Below are 21844 nucleotides of genomic sequence, written 5' to 3'. Positions count from 1 at the left end.
CTAGGTGCACACTGCTTGGAAGCAATCTGCTTACGGTTACAGAATATTTATAAAGCAGGATGCTGAGATCTCAGAAGATTACTAACATTGCACTTGGCAGCATGCTTTCTTCATCTTTTATATGTGAACAGGGAGAAAATACTTTGAAATATTTAAACTAAACAATTTGAAGTATTGGCCTCATACAAAATATGCACTTAGCAAAAGTCATGCAAAAGAGTTTAGGTTACCACAAAATTCTGTGTAAGTATCCTTAGGAGCTTCTTCAGCTGTTGACAGACCTTCCTACCTCTCTTTCTTGGAAACAGCACTTCTGAATGTGTTTCTGCAGGAAGGACATTAATCCTTTCCTGTTACCATGTGAGCTAGCATATATCCTTAGTAGTTCTCAATCCCCCAGCTCCTCTCTCATGCATGCTTATGCACTCAGTCTTTCTACTTCCCTCTGTCCTGTCTCTTGAGGCCTCAGATGCACATCTCATATAAAAGACAGGCCTTCCGCTGCAGTTCATTTGTGGTACACTAATGTTGTCCCTGAAGCAGATCAAATGTTGCTGATGAATGATACTCATTCCTCCTTTTCTGAGGAGCTGACAACACTGTCGCTTCACCCTTGGGAAGGCAGTAATATCCTCAGTTATCTGGAGTTCATTCAAGTCATCTTGCACCAGTTGTTTGAATTTCAGCACAATGTGGCACAATACCTTGTTGGCACAGAACAGTATCACATTGACTGCTGCATCGGTGGAAAGAAATAAGCATATTGAGGATCTCTTGACATCCACAACTCTTCAGTAAGTGTTTACTGGACAGTATATGATAGGTAAAAGCACTATCATACCTTTGAAAGAGCTAGGGTTGGTAAGTGAGTACCTGTGAGATAGTACACCTTGCTTTGAATCACAAGCTTCTGCTTAGAATTTTAATTTCTGTGTTTTAACAGAGCTCTGCTCTCCATTTGTGGGCCTAAGTAATGATACCAGAAGTTTCTCAGGAAGTAAAGAGAGAGTTAAACGGGGCGATACAGATGTTTTTCAGAGGACAGAGATGGAGTGCAAGTGTTTACTGCCTGGCTACTAGGTCAAGTCCTCCAGAACAATTAAAGCAACCGAAATAGATTGTAACCAGAAAGGGATTGCAATAGCCGAAAAAAGGAGGAGCAAGAGTTTTCATCTAATCTTAAAGAAAAATATTAATGTTGTACTTCCCCAATATGCTTATACCCATCCCCAACAACTGCCTCTGTACTTTAACTCTTACCTTTCAGGAAAGCTTCTTTGTCTTGTCCATCAATCCTCCTTCAATCCAAATGAGAGATGGGTGAGCAAGCGGGTCGGTTGACCTCTCAGACGAGGACCATCTAACAAAGCAGGTCATGTTGGGAGCTGTCTGATGTTTCAGTGTTTTTCCCTAATACAGGTCATCAAAGAGAGCGAAGCAGTTTAATGGTAGGAATGGGTCAGGGAGTTTCAGCTTCATCTGGCCATTACTGAATCCCATTTCTGGTCCCTCCATTTTGCTGTTTAAGTGCAATTTCCCTTCATTTTTCTTTCAGGTGCATTAACTCTGATGGTATGTTCCATATATAATCTGTTGGTTGTTCCACTGCTGAGATAGGCAGTTCTGGTGATGGTTTCATTAGAGCATATGTAGCCGGGGACCTGGCTTGCCCTGTGGCATTATCGTGTGTTATACTAGTAGCATCTAACCTAAGCTGGCAGGGTTGCTGCAGTGACAGCCTGTGTGTATTATGATTTATATGAAGGTGTGCAAAATAATTGGGATCGGACAAGGAGGCTGTGTCAGCATTGCTGCACCCTTTAATTCAGTGAACGCATGCTACACTGGGCAGTGTAATGTTTAGGAGGACTGGGCAGGAGGGAGAGGCATGACACCACTCCCACAGACTTCCCAGTAAGAGCATGCACACGGTGGCAGTGCACACAGTAGGTCTCTAGCTTGTCAGTCCACATAGGTCAAAAATTGACCTGTGTTCCTTGCACAGAGTTCTGTAGCAATGATCTAGGCTCCATCACAAGAGATCTGCTGTGATATATTTTGAAATTCTGTTATATGTATTATAAATTGCAATTGTATAATTGTAATTATATGTTACAACTGCAATTTTAAAAGGTGTAGAGAAATTAGCCATTCATGAAGCTCTATATTGCTTTACCAATCATTTTCATTAGTAGATATTTCTTTATCTGCTCAGAGAAGGCCATCTCACAGGGTGGTCTGATTTCTAGATGTGACTATCGTGAAAATATTGTGTCCAAATGTGTATGAAGCACTGTAAACATCATTAGTCTTTCTGAGACACACTTGGCAAACAGCACTGTAAGCTGCATACAGCAGCAAGCAGAATATGAGACATGGCCTTTCCTTGAGACTGGAGAGAGATGCATTTCAACAAAAAACCCTAATCAATGTCAATATTTTAATAGCTCAGGATAGCAGCTGCTGGTAAAACTATGCTGAAGGTGCTTTGGGATACAATGCATCACTGTGTGTGCAGCTTGCCACTTTTTTTACTAGTCTATTGGGAAGGTCTCCTCCAGCTTGGTAAGTGCTGCTGCAAAAACAAACTTAACCTCTGAATTAATTTCCATGTCTGTAGACCCAGTGGAGATAGAGATGTTCCTTCAATGAGGTCGAGCAGAAGAAACCTGGCTAGGGTCCAGCTGAACCACAGAGGCAGAGCAGCTTCAGGGGCTGCTACTAATCCAGCAAAGCCTGGTCTTCAGTGAAGCAAAGGAGCCACCTTTTCTTTCCCACATTCCTCCCCCAACATTTCTGGCAGCAAAACTTTGTTCACAAGCTGGTTTGAAAGAAGTGACCTGATTACACCTGTGGGAGGGTGCTCCCGTCAAAAGAGTGCGTGAGGTTCTTCTTAGTGGGTCTGAAAGTATCCTGGGTGAGGGAGGATAAATCAAAGTAGGTGCCTTGGATGGCTGCCCACGCTGAAATTCAGCAGCTGAAACTGCTGGCAGCAAGATTAAAGGGTTAACCATTCTTTAGTATGCTGCAATATTGTGCTGGTTTTGGCTGGGGTAGAGTTAATTTTCTTCATAGTAGCTAGTATGGGGCTGTGTTTTGGATCTGTGCTGAATACAGTGTTGATAATACAGAGATGTTTTAGTTACTGCTGAGCAGTGCTGACACAGAGTCAAGGCCTTTTCTGCTTCTCACACCACCCCACCAGCGAGTAGGCTGGGGGTGTACAAGAAGTTGGGAGGGGACACAGCTGGGACAGCTGACCCCAACTGACCAAAGGGATATTCCATACCATATGACGTCATGCTCAGCATATACAGCTGGGGGAAGAAGAAGGAAGAAGGGGGTGACGTTCAGAGTGATGGTGTTTGTCTTCCCAAGTAACCGTTGCACGTGATGGAGCCCTGCTTTCCTGGAGATGGCTGAACACCTGCCTGCCGAAGGGACGTGGTGAATGGATTCCTTGTTTTGCTTTGCTTGCATGCGTGGCTTTTTCTTTACCTATTAAACTGTCTTTATCTCAACCCACGAGTTTTCTCACTTTCACTCTTCTGATTCTCTCCCTCATCCCACTGATGGGGGAGTGAGCGAGCGGCTGTGTGGTGCTTAGTTGCCAGCTGGGGTTAAACCATCTGCTGCATAATTTCAAACAATGAACATTTAAAACACATAAAGCATGTTCATTCTGTAGATATTTGGTGAGGAAAAAAAGTGGCTGTATTTTTCAAATAAAATGCCTGTCTAGAAACCGTTCACCAACTCTAATCAAACTGATCAATCTTGCTATAACTCAGTATCAGACAGTAATTGCAGTCAGTTATGTTAGAAGTTACTACAAACAAATTTGCTGGGAGAGAAATTTAGTGTATTTATCGTAATATATATGTGGAGGGAGGAAGACAATGTCCTAGAATATTGCAAACGGTAATGTGATGTTTTTCAGACCTCATGAATCAGAAAATATTTGCCTTGCAGAGCACTGTAGCTTCTCTCATTTTCCTTTAGAAGAAGAAAAGGATTATTAAACACTAAAAGGTATTGTAGTCTTAGTTCCATATATATACATATATACAGAAACTATTTATAGCAAAATAATGCAAACAACACTGAAAAGTCAGATGGCAGAAAGCAACCAAATGCAACAACCTCCACTGTCTGCCCTACCTTCATTTACCTCTCTTAATGGGTTTGTGATGTGAGGATAATTTCTTATTACATGACTGTATATAATTATTGCCACACAGTCTTTTTCCTGCCGTCTCTCTCAGTGCCTAGACTGACAAGAGGGAGCAACTCCTCTAGCTTTCTGACTCTTGCTGTTTACTTCCCTAGCTTCTTTCACCAAGGAAACACAGTCGTTGACCCAATGTCAGATGGAGTAGCCCATATTGACAGGAGTGATTTGCCCACCACCAACAGCCCCTGGCCTCGCAGCCAAGGTGTGACTCATTTAACCTTCCCTTCCATGATACACACATCATTTTCCAAACATCGAACTGTTTTGCTGTCCTTCCTCTTTGTTGCCATTACCAAATATGACCTTTCTAAGTGCTTTACTTATGAGATACACAACTTTTGGATCACATGTGTGGAAGCAGCATGATAGACAATTTCATTAATATGTTCTGTATCTTTACTGCTGCTTTATTTTTGGATGTAGCTGGTTATCTAATTTCCTTGCTGTGCCAGAGAAGTTTTTCTCATGCCATAGCTTTTTCTATCACCTAAGGAAGTATAGAAGTGAACTTGGATAAGCTGAATACTAAAAAGTATCTCTCAGAAATAACCTTCACATTAAAAATACTTAAAATTGTACAAATAAGAGAATGTCTAGGAAAAGGAAAACAATTATTTGACTCTTTATAGTGTGCATTATTAAGGTATACCATGTAACTCAGTAATAACTTACAGGAGAAGACAGTAAGAAATGATTCTGTGAAACCGTGTGTCTAGATTTTAAAATTGTCACACCAGAATTCTTTCATTAGTACAAAATTGTCTTCAGTTAGAATGATTAAGATGTTCTTATATTTCTATTGCTCTTTTTCTAACAGGAAATAGGTTTTGTTCTGACAGCTTCTGATAACATACACTCATATTTCTCAAAATAGATGATATTTTTCCTGTAACATAGTGTTATGGAATGGGTTTATCGCTAATGCTCCGTAAGTGTTATTAATCTTACTCTAAATTAGACTAATAGCATCAGAGCTGTCCAGTCTTTCTCCTCATACCATAGGAGAATGTTCAAGGAACTGAGTGCATCTCAGTTCAGAAAACTGAGTGCATCTTGCTGTCTTGTTTGCTTCTGAAAGATGTACAGAAAATGTCACTTCATATAGTGACAACCTTGGGCAAACAAAGGTATTTCCCAATTGGCTTGTGTGACAAAAAGAAGATATTTTGGACATCTAGGAAGATACTGCTGGTGTTTCCTAAAAGGAAGATGGCTTACTAGTCCATCACATTTGTCTTGTACTGTTGGCTGCTGTCTACCGATTCTCTGCCACCAGACTAGCACCTTACTGCAGAGTTGCAGGGGCTCTCCTGCTCCGGGCCAGCATGTGCTAAACATGACTGACTGTGCATGGTGAGAAGATATTTTGGACATCTAGGAAGATACTGCTGGTGTTTCCTAAAAGGAAGATGGCTTACTAGTCCATCACATTTGTCTTGTACTGTTGGCTGCTGTCTACCGATTCTCTGCCACCAGACTAGCACCTTACTGCAGAGTTGCAGGGGCTCTCCTGCTCCGGGCCAGCATGTGCTAAACATGACTGACTGTGCATGGTGCTCCTGATGATGAGGTAGGAGAGAGGCTGGGGGGGGGGGGGGGGGGGCTCTCCTGCTCCGGGCCAGCATGGGCTAAACATGACTGACTGTGCATGGTGCTCCTATGATGCGGTAGCATGTGCTAAACATGACTGACTGTGCATGGTGCTCCTGATGATGAGGTAGGAGAGAGGCTGTGGGGCTGGACTGAGGAGCTCTGCTGAAGGTCATCATCTGCCATTTCCTACTACTGCAGGCTATCTCCACCAGTGACCAGGGACTTCAGATACGTCTCCCACAGCACGACTGGATATAGTATTGTCCAACGCATCAGAAAATGTTATATTGAACTGGAAAAGGAAGTGTTTCACTAAAATCAGGGCACAAGATAACTCCACTAATATTAGTCTGAGTAGTTAGAATTTGAAAAAAAAGAGCAGACAAAGAATCCAATGCATGAAGGGAGTTGTGTTTCACATCAGTATCCCAAAAGTCTGGGACAACATCCCAAAATAACTCTACCAGACCCTTCACTACTCATCCGAATAAACAGGATGGGTTGTGTAGAATGCCTGGAAGTGAAGCAGAGCAGGGCAGGAAGAACAATGCAGGTCTAACATCACATATCTAATTTTATTCTACTGAAACCATGCCCTTGCTTTACATGCTTTCTCTGTGGACTACTCCTTTTAAAGTGATCAATCAGTGGTACTTTTGTGTAGTTTCTCAGGGACATCATGTGCTGTTTAAAGGACTTATTATTATTTGGATAATGTGCAGCATACTTGAAGGATATTTGATTTTTGCCATAGCATGAAAGATGAGATATGATTAATTTTAACAGAGCTAGTGTTTTGTCCTGCTATTCCAAGTAAATTGTTATTTTCACAGTAAAACATATGAATGCTTCTTTTATCTGGCTACTATTTTACTAGTAAATACAAACCTACAAATACTCTGCATCCAGCCCATGGGAAGGAAAACAACAGCAATGCAGCCACCTCTGAGGATGCAACAACCAGCAAGACATGCATTGTGGGGAAGAATTGAGCAAGAGGTCCATGCTTAAAGTAAGTGCTATATACCCGTAGACAACAGATGATAGACTTTTGGATTTTATAATCTAGATGAAGTACTTGATAACCTCTGTTATTATAGTATCTGAATATCATATGCCTATTTTATTTTTAGGTGTCACAAGACATCTGTGAAATTTGTAAGCCTCATTCTATTGATGGTGACCTGAAACATATTGGTGGCACTGAGCCTGCTATGTATCCCCGGGCTGGCTGTAGGGATTTTGATACCATTGACAAATGGCAGTCTACATATGTTCTCATATACCTGCAATTCACTTTGTGGCATTAATCTTCTGCCATCATTAATTCCCTCTTCCGTTAATAGGGTAATGATAACCTTTTCCATGATAGCCTGATAGTGATGGGTTGTTATTTAACAGCTCTGAAGTAGTTGCCAAACAAAGCAGAGTATTTCTTCTTCCCAGGGTATGGGAGAAAAGGAAGTTTGCCTGGATATATATTTGATGATGCTATGCAAAGCAGTTTTCTTACAGTTGCAGAACTCTGTATTTAGCCAACCTAGTGGTGCTTTGCAGCCCTTCACATCCAAATGTCTGAGGCAAGACAGAAGAAGGCAGAACTGTGCTAAACATCATAACATCTTCTCACAAATAATTTTTGGCTATTCCAGTAGATTACTATTTATCTGCAATAATGCCTAAAAGATAAGGATATTTTAGGGCGTTAATTCCCATCAGACATATCGTCACCCATTGTCTGAATACCACTTGCCACATCAGAGAGATTTTATGTTCTTGCTGTGTGAGATTTGCATTATGAATTACTGGCATCCACGTCAGGAAGCTCGCATGCAACCAGCACGTAAGAGTTAAGCAATGTTGGCAAGAGGCCTCACTCAGAGGCTTAGTGCTTCTTGTGGTTCTTGAGAGACTGACTAAAGTTTTACAGAATACACAGCCTGATCTTTAAATTTTCTTTTTTTTTTCCTTTTTGAAAATGTCTTAGCTGCTTTTCCATTTATTAAATTTAGTATCAGGTCTTGGCTTTCTTCTGCAATTTACCTATCTTTGTCAAAACTGAGCTTAATGAGTGTCTCACTTTGTCATTAGAGGCTGATCACAGGTTCTGTCTCTTCATGATTTGTCCCGCAAAAGGGCAAATCCTCACCACCCCCAACAACTTCTGCAGTGCGCACTAGTAGTTTTGTCACGTGAAAGAGATTTTTATCAGAAGCTTTATAGCTAAAAAGCATAGCGGAAAAGAGACAGAGACTCTGGCTTATTATGCTAGCTTTACATTCATGTAATTCTTTTGACTTTGAAAAAATTATAGTAACTTTAAAATGGTGTAACGGTAGCTATTCAAAGTCACTATCTGTTCAGGACTAGCCCTTTGACTGGTACAAATAGGTATAGCTCCACTAATTTCAATTTACTGTGATGTTCATGAGGTGGGGTTTTGGCCTCTAACCTGTTATTCGTAGAACAGTCCTGTCACTCAGATAAGGAGTGCTTGAGGCTGCAGGTTAAACATTTCTACTTACCCTCCTCCCAGTGCTGAATGATGAGCCTTTCTCACTCCATAGCGACCTGACACATGCATTTGTCCACACATCAGAAAGATACTGGGACAATTTGAAAAGTTTTTTCAGGATTTGGACCTTGCAGTTTATCTGTTGAGTTAGTCTTGTGTGATGGATGTGAGACTTATTCCATCTCTTCATGTGGGAAATGGTGGTGGCTGGTTTCATTCCTAATGTGTGGCTGGGGATTTGCTGTGCAGGAGTTGAAATAGGTAAATAGCAATGCGTGAAACAAAATGTGAACTTTTCTGTGTGTGAATTACTTCCCAGAGGAGAACATCTCTCCTAGCTGTAGCTGTAGATTAGAGTGATGATGGAGAATACGCCTCAGCTCCTGAAAGAAAATATCACTAGCGGACAGTGAAGATTTTGCTGGAACAAACCTGCAGTGCACAAGATCAAGATGGCAGAAGAGGGTTTTCTTGAGCAATTGCTTCCTAAGGTGTTTTCCTGTAGCATGCACTGCAACCAGTCACACGTATGCTTTAAAAGTAGGAAGTTTTGAATTCATTGATCCCTTTTTACTGTGTCATGTCATTTAATAACCCCCCATGACCACTGCTTGATAGCACAAGAGAGTTACTGTATTTGCGGCAACAGCATGGCCAAAGTAGGTTGTGTAGACAAGGTTCTCCTGCCAGAAACTGAGAAGCAGAGTGCTAAAGCAGGTTTTTCCCCTCTTACCATTCACACAAGGTAGTATGATGCACTGCTGCCCATGGATTGACCTTGAGAAGCAGTTGGATCTGTTCAAGCTTAATAAACAAGATGAAACTCAAGAATGGGTCAAATCCTGGTTCTTTGTGAGCACCTGCAGAGTAAACTCATCCAGCAAGACTGGCCCTTTTTTGCAACAGCAACAAAAAAAGGAAAGAAAGGAGAAGGTGTTCACTCCTCCTTTGGAGCACAGCTTTGCTAACATTTTCCCTTGCTCAGTGTGATGGGTATTTGCAATGCAGTGTGTTCTGGAGAGAGAGAATTAAAGTAGGGCATGATACCTGTGACTAAATGGGTCCATGGCCGTTCTCCACCAGGGAGAAACTTACTAGTTGCAAGGGCTCTCTATTGTTTGGGCCTAGGGAAAGAGGGGACACGTCCCTCATCTAGCCCAGTAGGCTGGGAAAGATACTCAGGATTTTACTCTCAGTCATGTGTGAAATAACAGGCTTGGCAATGAACAGCAACTACTGAAAACTTGAAGAAAAAAACAGCTAAAACACCAGAGTAACTACAATAAGCTGGCATGCTCTTCAGATGGGCTTGTTTTGCCTTCAAGCTTCAAATTCCCTTAGGAAAAAAAAAAAAGCTGCTCTTGCATGGTCCAGCCGGGGGGATCTGTGTTTCCAGCTATTCTCTATGTGCCCTGAGCTGACAGAGTAGGATTTTTTTGAATCCCCAGTTCTGCCCTCCTCCTGCCCTCCTGATGGACCCAAAGCTCTGCCTTACTCTTCTATGTTAAAGTTGTTTTGACCCCTCCTTTCCAGTGACCAAGGGTGGTGTCTACTGTTTGACAGGCATCCTACTGTGCTATGAGGAAAAGGGGATGTTCCTTCCTACATTTGTGCTGATGACAATGTTCTTCCTAATTGCTCTTATTTTAGAATTTCTTCTAATCTTTTCAGTTATGATTATATATGAATATTAGACTCATTTGTCTCTATATAATCTCACTGCAGCAAATTTTTCAGTTTAAATTTTTCAGTTTAATTATGTGTTGTTTCAAAGATTTCTTTCTGCAAAATTCAAGGCAGGATGTGTATTCTCAGTACTGTTGTTTTTATTTAATATGCAGGACGGATGATTTAGTTTCTTGAGGGTCCTGTTTGGTTTATGTAAGTGTGTTTCTCTGTCACATAAGGCAGAGTGACACAAAGCTAAATCAGAAGTGGTTAAGTTGCAATGTTGGAAATTCAAAGCTTAGTCATATAAGACTGTATTATAACTCGTACACTGAAGGAGGCCACACTGGGATTCTAGGGACAGTCTTAGGTCAACATTTCCTGGTCCTTGAACGCTTGATTTGGTAAACTCAAATTTCTTTTAATGTTTTTAATTTTGACAGGCTTTTTTTAATATCCCAAGTCCCATCCTGAGGCATCTGCCTCCTCTTCCCTTTTTTACACTTTGCTCTGGCCTCCTTGCCCAGCAGGTCCCAGCTCTTTCCCAGTTCCTTGTCAAAGCCGTTTCCCCTTCACATGCACACTAGTTCCTGCTGTGTCTCCTGGTACAGCCAGTCCCTGTCTCCTCTCCTCCCTCAATGAATTCTTTTGGTCAATGTGACCTCCCTGCTCCTCCACACACTCCTGAATTGGGAAGTGGCTGACAGAGACACTGGTAGTTGCTTTCTTCTCTCCCCTCAGTCTTCTCCTCTGTTTCTCGACTCCCAGTCTCTAGTCAGCTATTTCTCTGTTCACCATTAACCTCCAGCCACAGCCCCATTTCCCCAGTCTGATTCTGGTCCTACGGTCTGGCACAGCTTTTGTCACTTGTTCCTTTCCTGCTGCTGGGAGTGCACCAACAAGCTCACTAGGACCATGAGCAAGCAGCTTCCTTGACATCCACTGCCCTTGCCCACAGCCACCCTCAGGCAGCGAAGTGGGCTCTGTTGCTCTGTGACCAGGTCTCTTGTGAAACCCTGTCACAGGCAACTGCGGAGGGTTTAAGCGTCTCCGTGAGAATGGGATCTGGCTGCTGAAAGCTCCAGCATGTCTGTATTGCGTGCAGACTGCTTTCTACCACCTAAGAGTTAACATTTTTACTTGATTTGGTACTGCAATAAAGTTGAACGGGCAGATTTCTATAATTAAATAAGAAATTAATTCCATATTGAAAATGGCAACACTAAAAAGAACTGTGGAAAATGCAGCACTGTTACAGTGAGTACAAGACTGAACAGGCTTTATAAAAACTAATTAAATAAACCGTTATACAAATGATGTGCTTGCATGCCCCTTTCTGCACTCAATATCTTTCTGGCTAAACAGGCTGCTCTATAAGTTTATCATCTCCTGTCTTCTTCTTCCATGTCTGTACGTATACGTATTTTTATAGTTATGGGAACAGATATCTCAGTTGTCTTAAGTCTGTTCTGCAACTGTGGCTGTAATGGAAAAGAAGTTTCCTTCTTCTTATCTCCTGTCTGGTGTATTATTGTTGTGTCATTATTACTACTACGACTGCTACTACTGCTGCTGCTACTGCTACTGCTGCTACCACCACCAGAGTTTATATTCTGGTAGCAGCAAGGATTTTTAATCACAGAACTGTATATTTGCTCTTCCCCAAAGGAACAGGGAAAGAGACAAAATACAAAATAAATATAAGAAAGAACAAGACTATGGTGTAAAATGGGACATTATGCAGTTTATTAATTTTGATTCATAAAAATATAAATATGTATCTAAGGATTTGCCTCAGATGAAAGATATTCCAAAATAATACAGTATCAATGGCCATCACTGATATTTTCATATATAAAAAATAAAAAGAATCTTTACGTACTTGATGAGTAATTGTGTAACATTTTACTGAATCAAAAAACAAGTCAGATTTTGAGGTGGATACCGGGTTGCTTTGCTTTTTTTACAGCTTATGTACATTTATTTTCTGGTACATTGTCTTGTACAATATTTATGCATATATTGCATAAAATATATTCAAATACGAATATATTTGAAATGCACAAAAAACTATTCAAATTTTCCATATTACCATGAAAGTGCAAACCATTTAAAATATTGTTAAAAATAACTAGAGCTATTCTATAATTGCTCAAACGCAGCTATCAGCTGAAGGTTAAGCTCATATTTGCTCTGTAATACATGTTATAATTTGATGTATAATGTTATTGGTGGTATAGTAGTTGTCATCACAGATACAATGCAGTAAAATGTTCAGCCAGCTTATGGCTTTCTGTAAAGAAACCAGACTTCTGATATCTTGTCAAAGAGAGATTTTCTTTCAAGCCACTGGTAATTGATGACATGTTAGATTATTTGGTATAAAATTTTGGTATCACTTGTTATGCATTTGGATGGATAGCACAGAAAAAGAAAAGCAAACCTGTGGACAAATGAGCAGTAAAGTGATTTACTTTAATAAATAATTAGCTTAGTCTGTGAATGCCAGATCAGTGCAATTCATATTAATTTTTAATGTCATTTGAAATAAGCTGTAATATCAAAATGAAGATGGAACCGAGAACCATTAGGTTAAACTACTCCTGACTGGAAACGAGTTGAAATATGAAGGCTTTTGTTTGAATGACACCCAGCTCAAAGGAAATCCAGAGGGAATAAACTGTGAAAAAACTTCTACAGCCTTTTGCCTGAAGTATTTCCCAACAAAGACATAAATCACAGGGTTAATGCAGCTGTTGGTGGTAGCCAGAGTATAACCAAACTGCTCACCAAAGTTAAGCAGTTCCTCCCAGAAGCAGCCTTTGATCACTTCTGTCTGGTATAATGTATCAAGGAATACAAAAAAATGGTAAGGAGTCCAGCACAAAAGAAACATCAGTACCACTGCGAAGATCAACCTTGTAGCCTTTGTGCCTTTGTGCTCCTTGCAACTCTTTGTTCTGAGTCCTCTTCGTTCCCTTGCTTGTTTTTGTAGGGAGCAAAGGGTAGAGCAATTAAGGAAGATGATTGCTGTAGCTGGCAAAGCAAACCCCACTATGTTGAATACCAGGCTCTCCGCTGTTATCCACGATGGGGTGGGGAAGTCTAAAGCGCATGCTGAAATATTCCACAGGGGAAAGTGTTTCACAGTCCGAAACATAAAGGTTGGGATGCTGAGAAGCATGCCGAAGAACCAGGTGAGCAAGCAGATCCCTTTGGCCATAGTTTTGCTCCGTATCCCTCTGTGGTTCAAGGTATGAACAAAAGTCAAATAGCGATCCACGCTGACCGCCACTAGCAAGTAGATGCTGGTGTATAAGTTTAGGCTGATGGATGTGCTGGTGCTACGGCAAAGGAAATTGCCAAACGGCCAATTAAATTCATTCTTGATGTTCTCTGCCCAGAAAGGGAGGCACGTGAGGAAGATAAGATCAGCAACAGCTAGGTTCATAAGGTAGATTTCAGCTATCTTCACAGGGCCCTTTTGCAGTGAATAAGTTAAGAGAACAAATGCATTTCCAAGCATTCCAATAGCACAGATGGTGTTGATATACTTGGGTACTATATAGTACACGATTTCCCACCAGTCTTTCAAGTCTGGGCAAGTGGTTGAGTTGCTCTTGTTTTCACTCTGGTTTGAGAAGGGAACACTCAGTAGAGGAGTTTCAGTCATTTTTTAAAAATTCTGAAGTGAACAGGAGACCTCTTTGAAATGAGAGAAAGGGACTGCAAAAAAGAGGCATAAAATTCTAAAAGTTGTCTCCTATCAGTGGTGTAACAAATATTTAACTGCTGGAAATTCTGTATTAGTGCTCACTGATTATTATAGGCTAGATCAATCCATGCTTCGTATGTGCAATGGTGAGAAATGTTCCTAGTATTGGCGAGGATAGAAGTTCCTCTACATCCTATGAAATTTCCTCTCTTTGCTGCCATTGTTTAAAGCGGCATCGAGGAAGGAAAGTGCCCATTTAGTGTAAGTAGTTCTGTATGTCTCCTCCAGACTGATGACAGAAACAGATATAGCTGAATTCCAGCTCCCTGAGAGTAGAGTGAGTCACGCTGGTGCCACAAAGCTAGCTTTGCACCCTTCCCTGCCCTTTCTCTTACTCTTATTTTCCGTGCTATGTATAACTTTAGCAGGATGATGCCCATTTCCCCAAAACTGGAAATGCTATTCACTCTCTGTGTCCATCACTTGTTTGCTTAACTTTGCATTCTTTTGTTCCCTCTTAGTACCTCCCATCCTGAACTTTAGGTTCAAAATTACCGTTAGATTAGACAGCTTATTGCCCTCACATGTCAGCAGTTGTAATAATAAAACATTGACTCCTCTAAAATCTTATGCTCAAAATCTTGCCTGGAGGGAAGGCCTCTGCAGCTCCAAATTCACAGTACGCTTCTCCAGTTCAAAAATTTCATCCCAGTTCAGCTGGAGAGAGGCAGCCCCAGCCTCCAAAGCCTTTAGGCTTTTATAGCACTGGTAATACCTTTATTTCTCTCTGGCAACTCCATGCAAGATTGCATAGGAATGAGAGCATGGATAAAACGTTATCCCCCAGTGAAATTCCACTGGGTTGCCAGAGCTGCCTCCTGTGGTGAATTTATTCTCCTGGTGGTGTCATGCAGGACCATAGTGCCTGGATCTTGTTTTTGACAGGCATTCAGTCTCAGAATCATTATGGTAGGCAAGGCATTACTGAGGCTGTGGTGACATCTAACATGTCAGGATTTCATATCCAAGTGGAGCATGTAAATAATAAAAAAACACATGTAAAAAAAAATCAGTATCTTGCAATCAGTCATCCTGAATGTTAACTTTCTGCTACAGCTATTTAACTCTGCTCTTTCAGTTTCTGTATTTTTACACCAAGGAGATAGCTAAGGATGGTGTTTCTGAAGAGAGCATTTATGGCCATCATTCATCTCTTTTACATATGTGTACAGCCTTAGTGATCTCTGTGTCTGAGCAGCTTGCAATACTTATCTCTGTAATGCCTTTAGCAATTAGTTACGTACTAATATTCCACATCATGCAAGTTGGTATTTAATGCACAGAACATTTTTCATCACTGCAGAATTAAGTAAGCAGCAAAGTTTTATCTGAGTTCATAAACTCCCTCAAGCTGGCAGTCTTGTCAGGGAACTGGGCTACAACTCAAGTTAACACAGCTCTACGGCTTTGAACGTCTTCCCTCACAACAGTCTGAATGTTATCTAGTTCACTGACAGTCTCATGCAAACTAAGATAACTTGGGAGGTTCTAAAACTGCAGAGAAGATATATAAAGCAAATAAATGGATGATTAGCATCAAAGAGGCTACTTGTGAGACAGCAAGAGGCTATTTGTGAGATAGCAGGAATCTAACCTTTTTATAGCAGAGGGCTGGCTAAGGTGTGAGAGTAATGGAAGGAAATCTGTAACGTCAACAATAATGTAAAAGAAAGATATCAATTAAACGTTTCCTTTTGTAAACAGAATTATTACTTTTACTAAATATAGAGGAAGAAGAAGTGCTTCTTTTCCTTGCTTGCCCGTTTTCTGATGATTTCTTGCTATCAGTTTACTCCAGTCGCTTTGCACACTTTGTATGTGATCTGTGGGCTGGAGCCACAAATTCATTCATGATGGGCTAAACCAAAAACTTCAGGAACATTTACTTTCCATTGCAACTTAGATTTTAGCCACAGCTAAATGTGACTTCTTGTTCAGCTAGCAATGTACGTGAAGTTTCTGTAGAGTTTGTCATCAGGAAAATTTCTTCAGAGACTACTAGCCAATGTCCAAGCACTACCACAAGCCACAAGCGTGTTATAAACTTAGAGCTCCAGATGTCTTCTTGACAGAAAATGCAATTCATTTTCAGTTGCTTAATTTGAATTCTTCTTCAAGGGCAATTTTCTTCTGTAAGTATTTTTAAGTATTTAGTGCTAATGGGCAATTAGCCACATGAATGGTTTTCAATTTATGTATTTAACACATTCCAGTCATCTTTTATGCAAATAACAACATATTTTTCCTACTTTGAACTAATTTCTGATTAATTTCCATGTACAGTGAATCTATTATCATTATTACTATTAATACATGTTAGGTTCATGTGTTCTGGAAGCACTAAATAAATACAACTTGAGCTTTGGGAACAATCTTAAAAGTAAAGATTACTTTGAAAGAGAAAATTCTGCAATCAGCCAAGTATGTTCAGCTGTAAAGAAATTGCATAAAATTAATCATGTTTTTAAACAACTAGAGAGAACTAATGCTGACCTTCAGAGTTAGTTTCATGGCGAAAAAGAAAGGGAAACTCTTACTAGACTGCACAGATCAGAACTGAAAGCACAAAAGATTTTTTTATATAAAAAGCATGTGAAATAATTTTAATAAAGGTAAGACATTAAAAACAGATAGACATACCTACTTCTTGTCCTTCCTGGCAATTTAGGCAAAGTTTCAAATTCAGAAATGGTTGGTAAAGAGCAGTACAGAGGTTACTGAGAGAGTTCAAAGATGCATCCTGAGGCACGACTGGCTGAGTGAGTGCTGTCTGAGTGTTTTGTTGGCCACGTATCATGTGTGTGATGTTACATTTTGGAAGAAAGCCCCAGGATTTTTTTTTTTTTTTTAAACTTCTCCGAATGTCAGCTGTAGTAATTTTCAAGGCACGTGAAATATTTTCTTTTTATTGTGAAATCATATAAGCCATATGCCCTGACTCTTATCCTGTGACCACTAAATAAAGCTCACAAGTACAGGTCCTTGGCAATTAAAAGTTCCTTTGTATGATTAACGATGTCTGTAACAATAACAATTTTATCAACAGCTCTGAAATGCCCTCTCAGTGCCAATGCACACAAAGACAAACTTTGAATGAGGTTTTTGTTGTGGTGGGAGCTCCTTCCTCTGCCAGCCTGGGGAGGACCATGCCGAGGAGCTGGGGTTGAAGCAGAATAGGTGTACGGGAAGGGCTGCTGAAACTTGGACCCACTAAACCCAGCGTCAGCCTTTCCACCGTTTTTGAAAACTGATGTCTTTTGCACCCCACTTTAGGTGTCTAGAGCATGAATTTCTGTGAACATTACTTCTCAGTAGTGCATGATGACTGCTGTATTTTCTCAGGCTTGCACCCATAAATAATCTTCTTTTTATGTGATTACCTGCTGGGACCTTGTAGCCTGAGACTGGTTGTTTACTAATTATCTTTTTCATTCTGGTTCTCCTCTGATTAGAACAGTATTTAAAAAAAATTCGTATCTGATGCATCTCAGATTTTAAATATAAATCTCCCTTAAGTATATCTGTGTAAACAATAGGTTTTTTCAACTTCTTTTTAAAAAACAGTGAGAAATTATCAAGGGACTGGAATGTTATTTACTTATATGAAGACATTCTTCCCACTGGCTACCTATCCAATACATGTACCATCTCTCTGAATTCTTATTCGACTGTGTCCATTCTTGTTTGATAAGTGAGTTAAAATGAAAAGCCATGCGAGGCTGCACGGTGATATCTTGTTATGAACTTCTCTATCATCATGATAAATACTTTTATTCCAACTTTTTATTCATTAAAAAGATACTAAGTTAGAGTTATGCAAACACTGGTAAAATTGACAAATTCAAAAAATTGTTCTGGTTAACACCATCACACTGCAGAAAATGTTAAAGAACCCAAAATTTAATTTGAAGATTTAAAATGTATAAATACATCTTTTATTTAAACAGTATTCTATTTAAACTTTTACTTATTTTATTAAATAAACAAAACAGTATAGAAATAAATCTCAAATGAAGCTATATGCTTCACTTCTGTCAAAATTATTTTATTTTAATATCTGGATCAAAACATTTATTTTGGTGAAGACCTGAAACACAACATTTTTTGAATTACATGTTACCTAAGGAATCCTAATAACCTACAGGAGATCAATCTCTAAACAACACATCCCACGCTGACTCATTAAGGTAAGTGCAATACAACAGATCTTCATCACAGCCTTTCCAAAACTTCCTCTTTGCTTACGCTAGTGAATTTCTGTGTTTAAGTTATTTTTTCCATAAAGAAGAATGTTTGAGCAATAACAAGAAGTCTGGAATTTGTCCTTTCTTGGACATGAATTTCTAGGAGCCGCCAACATCCACATTTACTCACAGACTCTGAATAGAAAACTGCAGTTGCATCTAAAATTTAAACGATAAATAACATAGTTTTATGAAACTCATCACTTCAAAATGGGATCAAAATATTGGTTTGTAAATCCAACTCCTCTTTGTAAATCTAGTTTCTTATTTTCTGTTGTTTTTCATTGCCATCTTTAGAACTTTTTAACAGTAGTGGAGAGAGATTAAAAATTGGGAGTCTATATATTTGGTGAAAATAGTGAAACAAATAGGCACTGCTGTAGCTCCAGCTCTTAAACAACTTAGAACGAGTCCACATAAGAAACTGTAACTTTATACAAAAAAAGGGATTTAATTTATTATTTATTTGCAACTTGGGTCTTCATTTCAACCTGTTGAGAGCATATAACGATTTGGTAACGTTTTACAGTTTGCACAGATGTAATGGACCACAAATTAAAGGAATGTGAAGGATTAAGTTTAAAAACATCTGTATTAGAGTCAACAGATAAAAGGTTTTTGCTGTGCATACATATTTAAAACATGTCTGTCTATTGGTGCCTTCAATTCGGGATACTAACAGCACATTAGTTTATGTTTTAAGCTTATATGATCTTCAGCCACCCTGTCTGTGTTGACTTTCCTGCAAAAAGGACACATTCTCTAGATCTGCATAGGAATTTACAAATGCTAACTGGGCCTCTCTGATCAGAAAGATTAAACAAATATGTTGATGAAGGCAGAGGTAAGACTGTTTGCTCAATTATTACACACATTACGTGGTAGGCAGAAATCCAAAAGGTCTCCAGAGTTCTGGATCTTGGTCCAACAGTTCAGCCATTAAAAATCTTCCTCTTAACATAGCTGGAGCCTTTTATGATCTGAACAAATTATCTTTTTGAGACAGTATGTTTTAACAGTTTGATTTTCTTTATGGAAACGGTTTGCAAATCAACATAGTTATCTGCTATAACTGTTCATCTATTCTGGAACAGGAGAAAAGGTTTTTGATGAGACCTTTGTGATGTAAAATTCTTTGTTCAGCTTGATTGGATTTCTTTACATAAGCTATAGACAGTGTTTGCTAAGGAGAGCTTAAACTCTGCTGCAGTGATTTACAATTCTTAATAAATCATCCTGGTAGCATCACAGTGCAGTAATAATCAAGCCCAACTAACTAAAGGGGGGTAGATTTAGACTAGATATAAGGAAGAAATTTTTTACGCTGAGGGTGGTGAAGCACTGGCACAGGTTGCCCAGAGAGGTGGTGGATGCCCCATCCCTGGAAACATTCCAGGCCAGGTTGGACGGGGCTCTGAGCAACCTGATCTAGTTGAAGCTGTCCCTGCCCACGGCAGGGGGGTTGGGCTAGATGATCTTTAGAGGTCCCTTCCAACCCAAACTATTCTATGGTTCTATGATTCTATAACTATAGTTCACAGAGGTTAAAGCAGCAAAATATGGAAGGAACTAGTATAGGCTGGAAACCCACAATGTGCTGATGGAAGAAAGGAGGGAAACGGTGATCGAATGGCTAAAGAGCTACTTGGGGATTTGGGTAACCTGAACTGAGTTCCTGACTTCTCCACAGAAACCCTGCCCAAAAAAGAGCAACCTTGTCCTGTCCAGAACAAGCACCAAGTCTTTGTGCTAACAGCATTTAAGATCATTAATTTTAGATTTCAGGTGAAACCAATAACCAACCTGAAAAAAAAGACTGAAAAGATAAGAATTATTCCTGCCCATACTTACTGCAGGCCAGAAATATCAACTGGCTGTTAATATCCTTGCTGTTCCTCTGGCAGTGGTCCCCAGCCACCTCCATCGGAGTGAATGAGGAGTCAGCTGTTTGCGTGGCTAAAGTCTCAATAAAAGATGTAGCAGCCTCAGGTAAAAGGGAAGATGGGATCAGCTGTGGGAGGGGGACAGGATAAAGAGGAATAAAAAGGTGATGTGATTACAGTTTGACATCTCCAGCTCTGAGATCCTCAGGACAAAGTCTGCCTGCATTTTATCGAGAACCCTTCTCATATTTTGCCTTGTTTCTGTGAGAACAGGACAGAGCCAAGTGTCTGAGTGTGACTGTAAACTGCCAGTAGGTAAGATGTAGCTTAGACATTGCACTTTATTTCTTGGGGTTCTTTGTTATCTGCATAAATGGTACATGTGAATACTGCACAATGTGTGATTGTGTTGGAAAGTGGGCAAGAACGTGAATTAAACAGTCTGTGAGCTGACATTGTGCATTCTGTGGTCTGCAGAGGCTGGTGCAGGGACTTTCCATTGCTGCTGGTGTCTGTGTGCTTTGAGAGAAGAGTAAAGGCTTTAGGCAGAGGGTCCATCCTGCAAACAGCACCTGTAGGCCCTTATGTACCCTAGGTCATCACAAAAAAAGTAATATCTGCTGTTTCGTGGGACCTTGAGCTACCAGCGGGCAGAGAAAAGCTACTGAAAAGGTTTCAGTATCCTTAGCTGCCTTAATTCAGATTTTAACCTCCAAAGGGACTGACAGTGGTCAGCACTGCTCAGAAATGTGCCCTGAAAAGAAAGCTGAACCAAAGCTTTGAAAGTAGCTAAACCTCTGTGGTTTTGGCTCACTTTCCATTGGTACAACAGGAAGTGAAAGAAAGTACCTGCAACAGTTGCACTTCTGACAAGTCATTCCTGAGTAACAGGATACGGGCTAGAGAAGAAAATGCCAGCAAATCTCATTTCTTAAAGTAGTTTATTTTCTGTTGTACATGCTTACTGCATAGCAAAATAATGTGTCTATATATTTACATGACTTAAATTAATGTCATATTAATATAATAACATTTTTATATTTTATTTCTCAGTACCAAATACTCAAAAATCTCTTCCATTACCTCAATAACCTCTATATGGAGTTCCTTTTATTTAACGGTTGTGTGAACAGCATGCTCGTGAATGAGACAGTATTGATAACACTGCAAGGCTTTCTGTTATCTCCAGTGTTTCATCATAGGTGTCTTGGACAATTTAAATAATGAACAATAGAAGTATTTATTACATAGGATTATACTGGATTATTAAAGAAAACCTATGGAAACTGTCTATAAATCATCTACAGTGATCTAAATCCCATAGTTTTTATAGCACATCCGCACATTTCTAGAGCATTTTTGGGTTTAATTATTTGAAGGTTTAATGCAAATTTTCCATCTTAAATAGAACTTTATTGCTCCATTCAAGCTCTGATGAATAAAGACCATGCAGTAGCAATCTGAGTTTACTTATGTCACCAAAGTCCATTTCCCTTGGTGGTTTTAAGGATGTAACCTTAAATGCTTTGAAAAGAACAAAGGCTCTGTTAGTTTCAGAAGATAGATGATCATCTCCAACTCAGTTTTCAATCAAGGTTCCTAAAGCTAAAAGTGCATACTGACAATTCAGTACACTATGAGTTTATCTTCTCTGTAAACTCAGCTTTTCCCCAATTGGACTGGATTTATGATCTATCTTGTATTAAAATCACTCGGATTAACTCTACAAAAAAAGTATAGGTATTATTAGAGCCTGAAAAGGCTATTCTTGAATACTCTGAACTTTCAAGACTCCTGTTAGCTTCGGTTAGATTTCTAAGGCAGTTAGGTGATGCTCTCCTTCATATTCTCAGTTTCTTCTACTTGTAAGATTATACTGGTTATCATAGAATCATACAATAGTTTGGGTTGGAAGGGACCTTTAAAGGTCAT

The 21844-nt window shown here is 39.7% G+C and overlaps 1 protein-coding gene across 1 annotated transcript; it reads right to left on the bottom strand.

The window, feature by feature from the left end:
• Nucleotides 1–12050: 12050 nt before the first annotated feature.
• Nucleotides 12051–16532, bottom strand: BDKRB1 (bradykinin receptor B1). Its single transcript, XM_009280811.1, has 2 exons — nt 16426–16532; nt 12051–13736 (listed from the first exon to the last, which is right to left on the bottom strand). The coding sequence occupies exon 2, from the start codon at nt 13681–13683 to the stop codon at nt 12598–12600; it is 1086 nt and encodes a 361-aa protein (XP_009279086.1). The 5' UTR covers nt 13684–13736; nt 16426–16532; the 3' UTR covers nt 12051–12597.
• Between the last annotated feature and the right edge of the window lie 5312 nt (nt 16533–21844).

Source organism: Aptenodytes forsteri, unplaced genomic scaffold (assembly GCF_000699145.1).
Source record: "Aptenodytes forsteri isolate BGI_AS27 unplaced genomic scaffold, ASM69914v1 Scaffold193, whole genome shotgun sequence".
Lineage (NCBI taxonomy): Eukaryota > Metazoa > Chordata > Aves > Sphenisciformes > Spheniscidae > Aptenodytes > Aptenodytes forsteri.
Note: the sequence above shows the minus strand (reverse complement) of the source record. Positions and strands in the feature narration are given on the sequence as shown.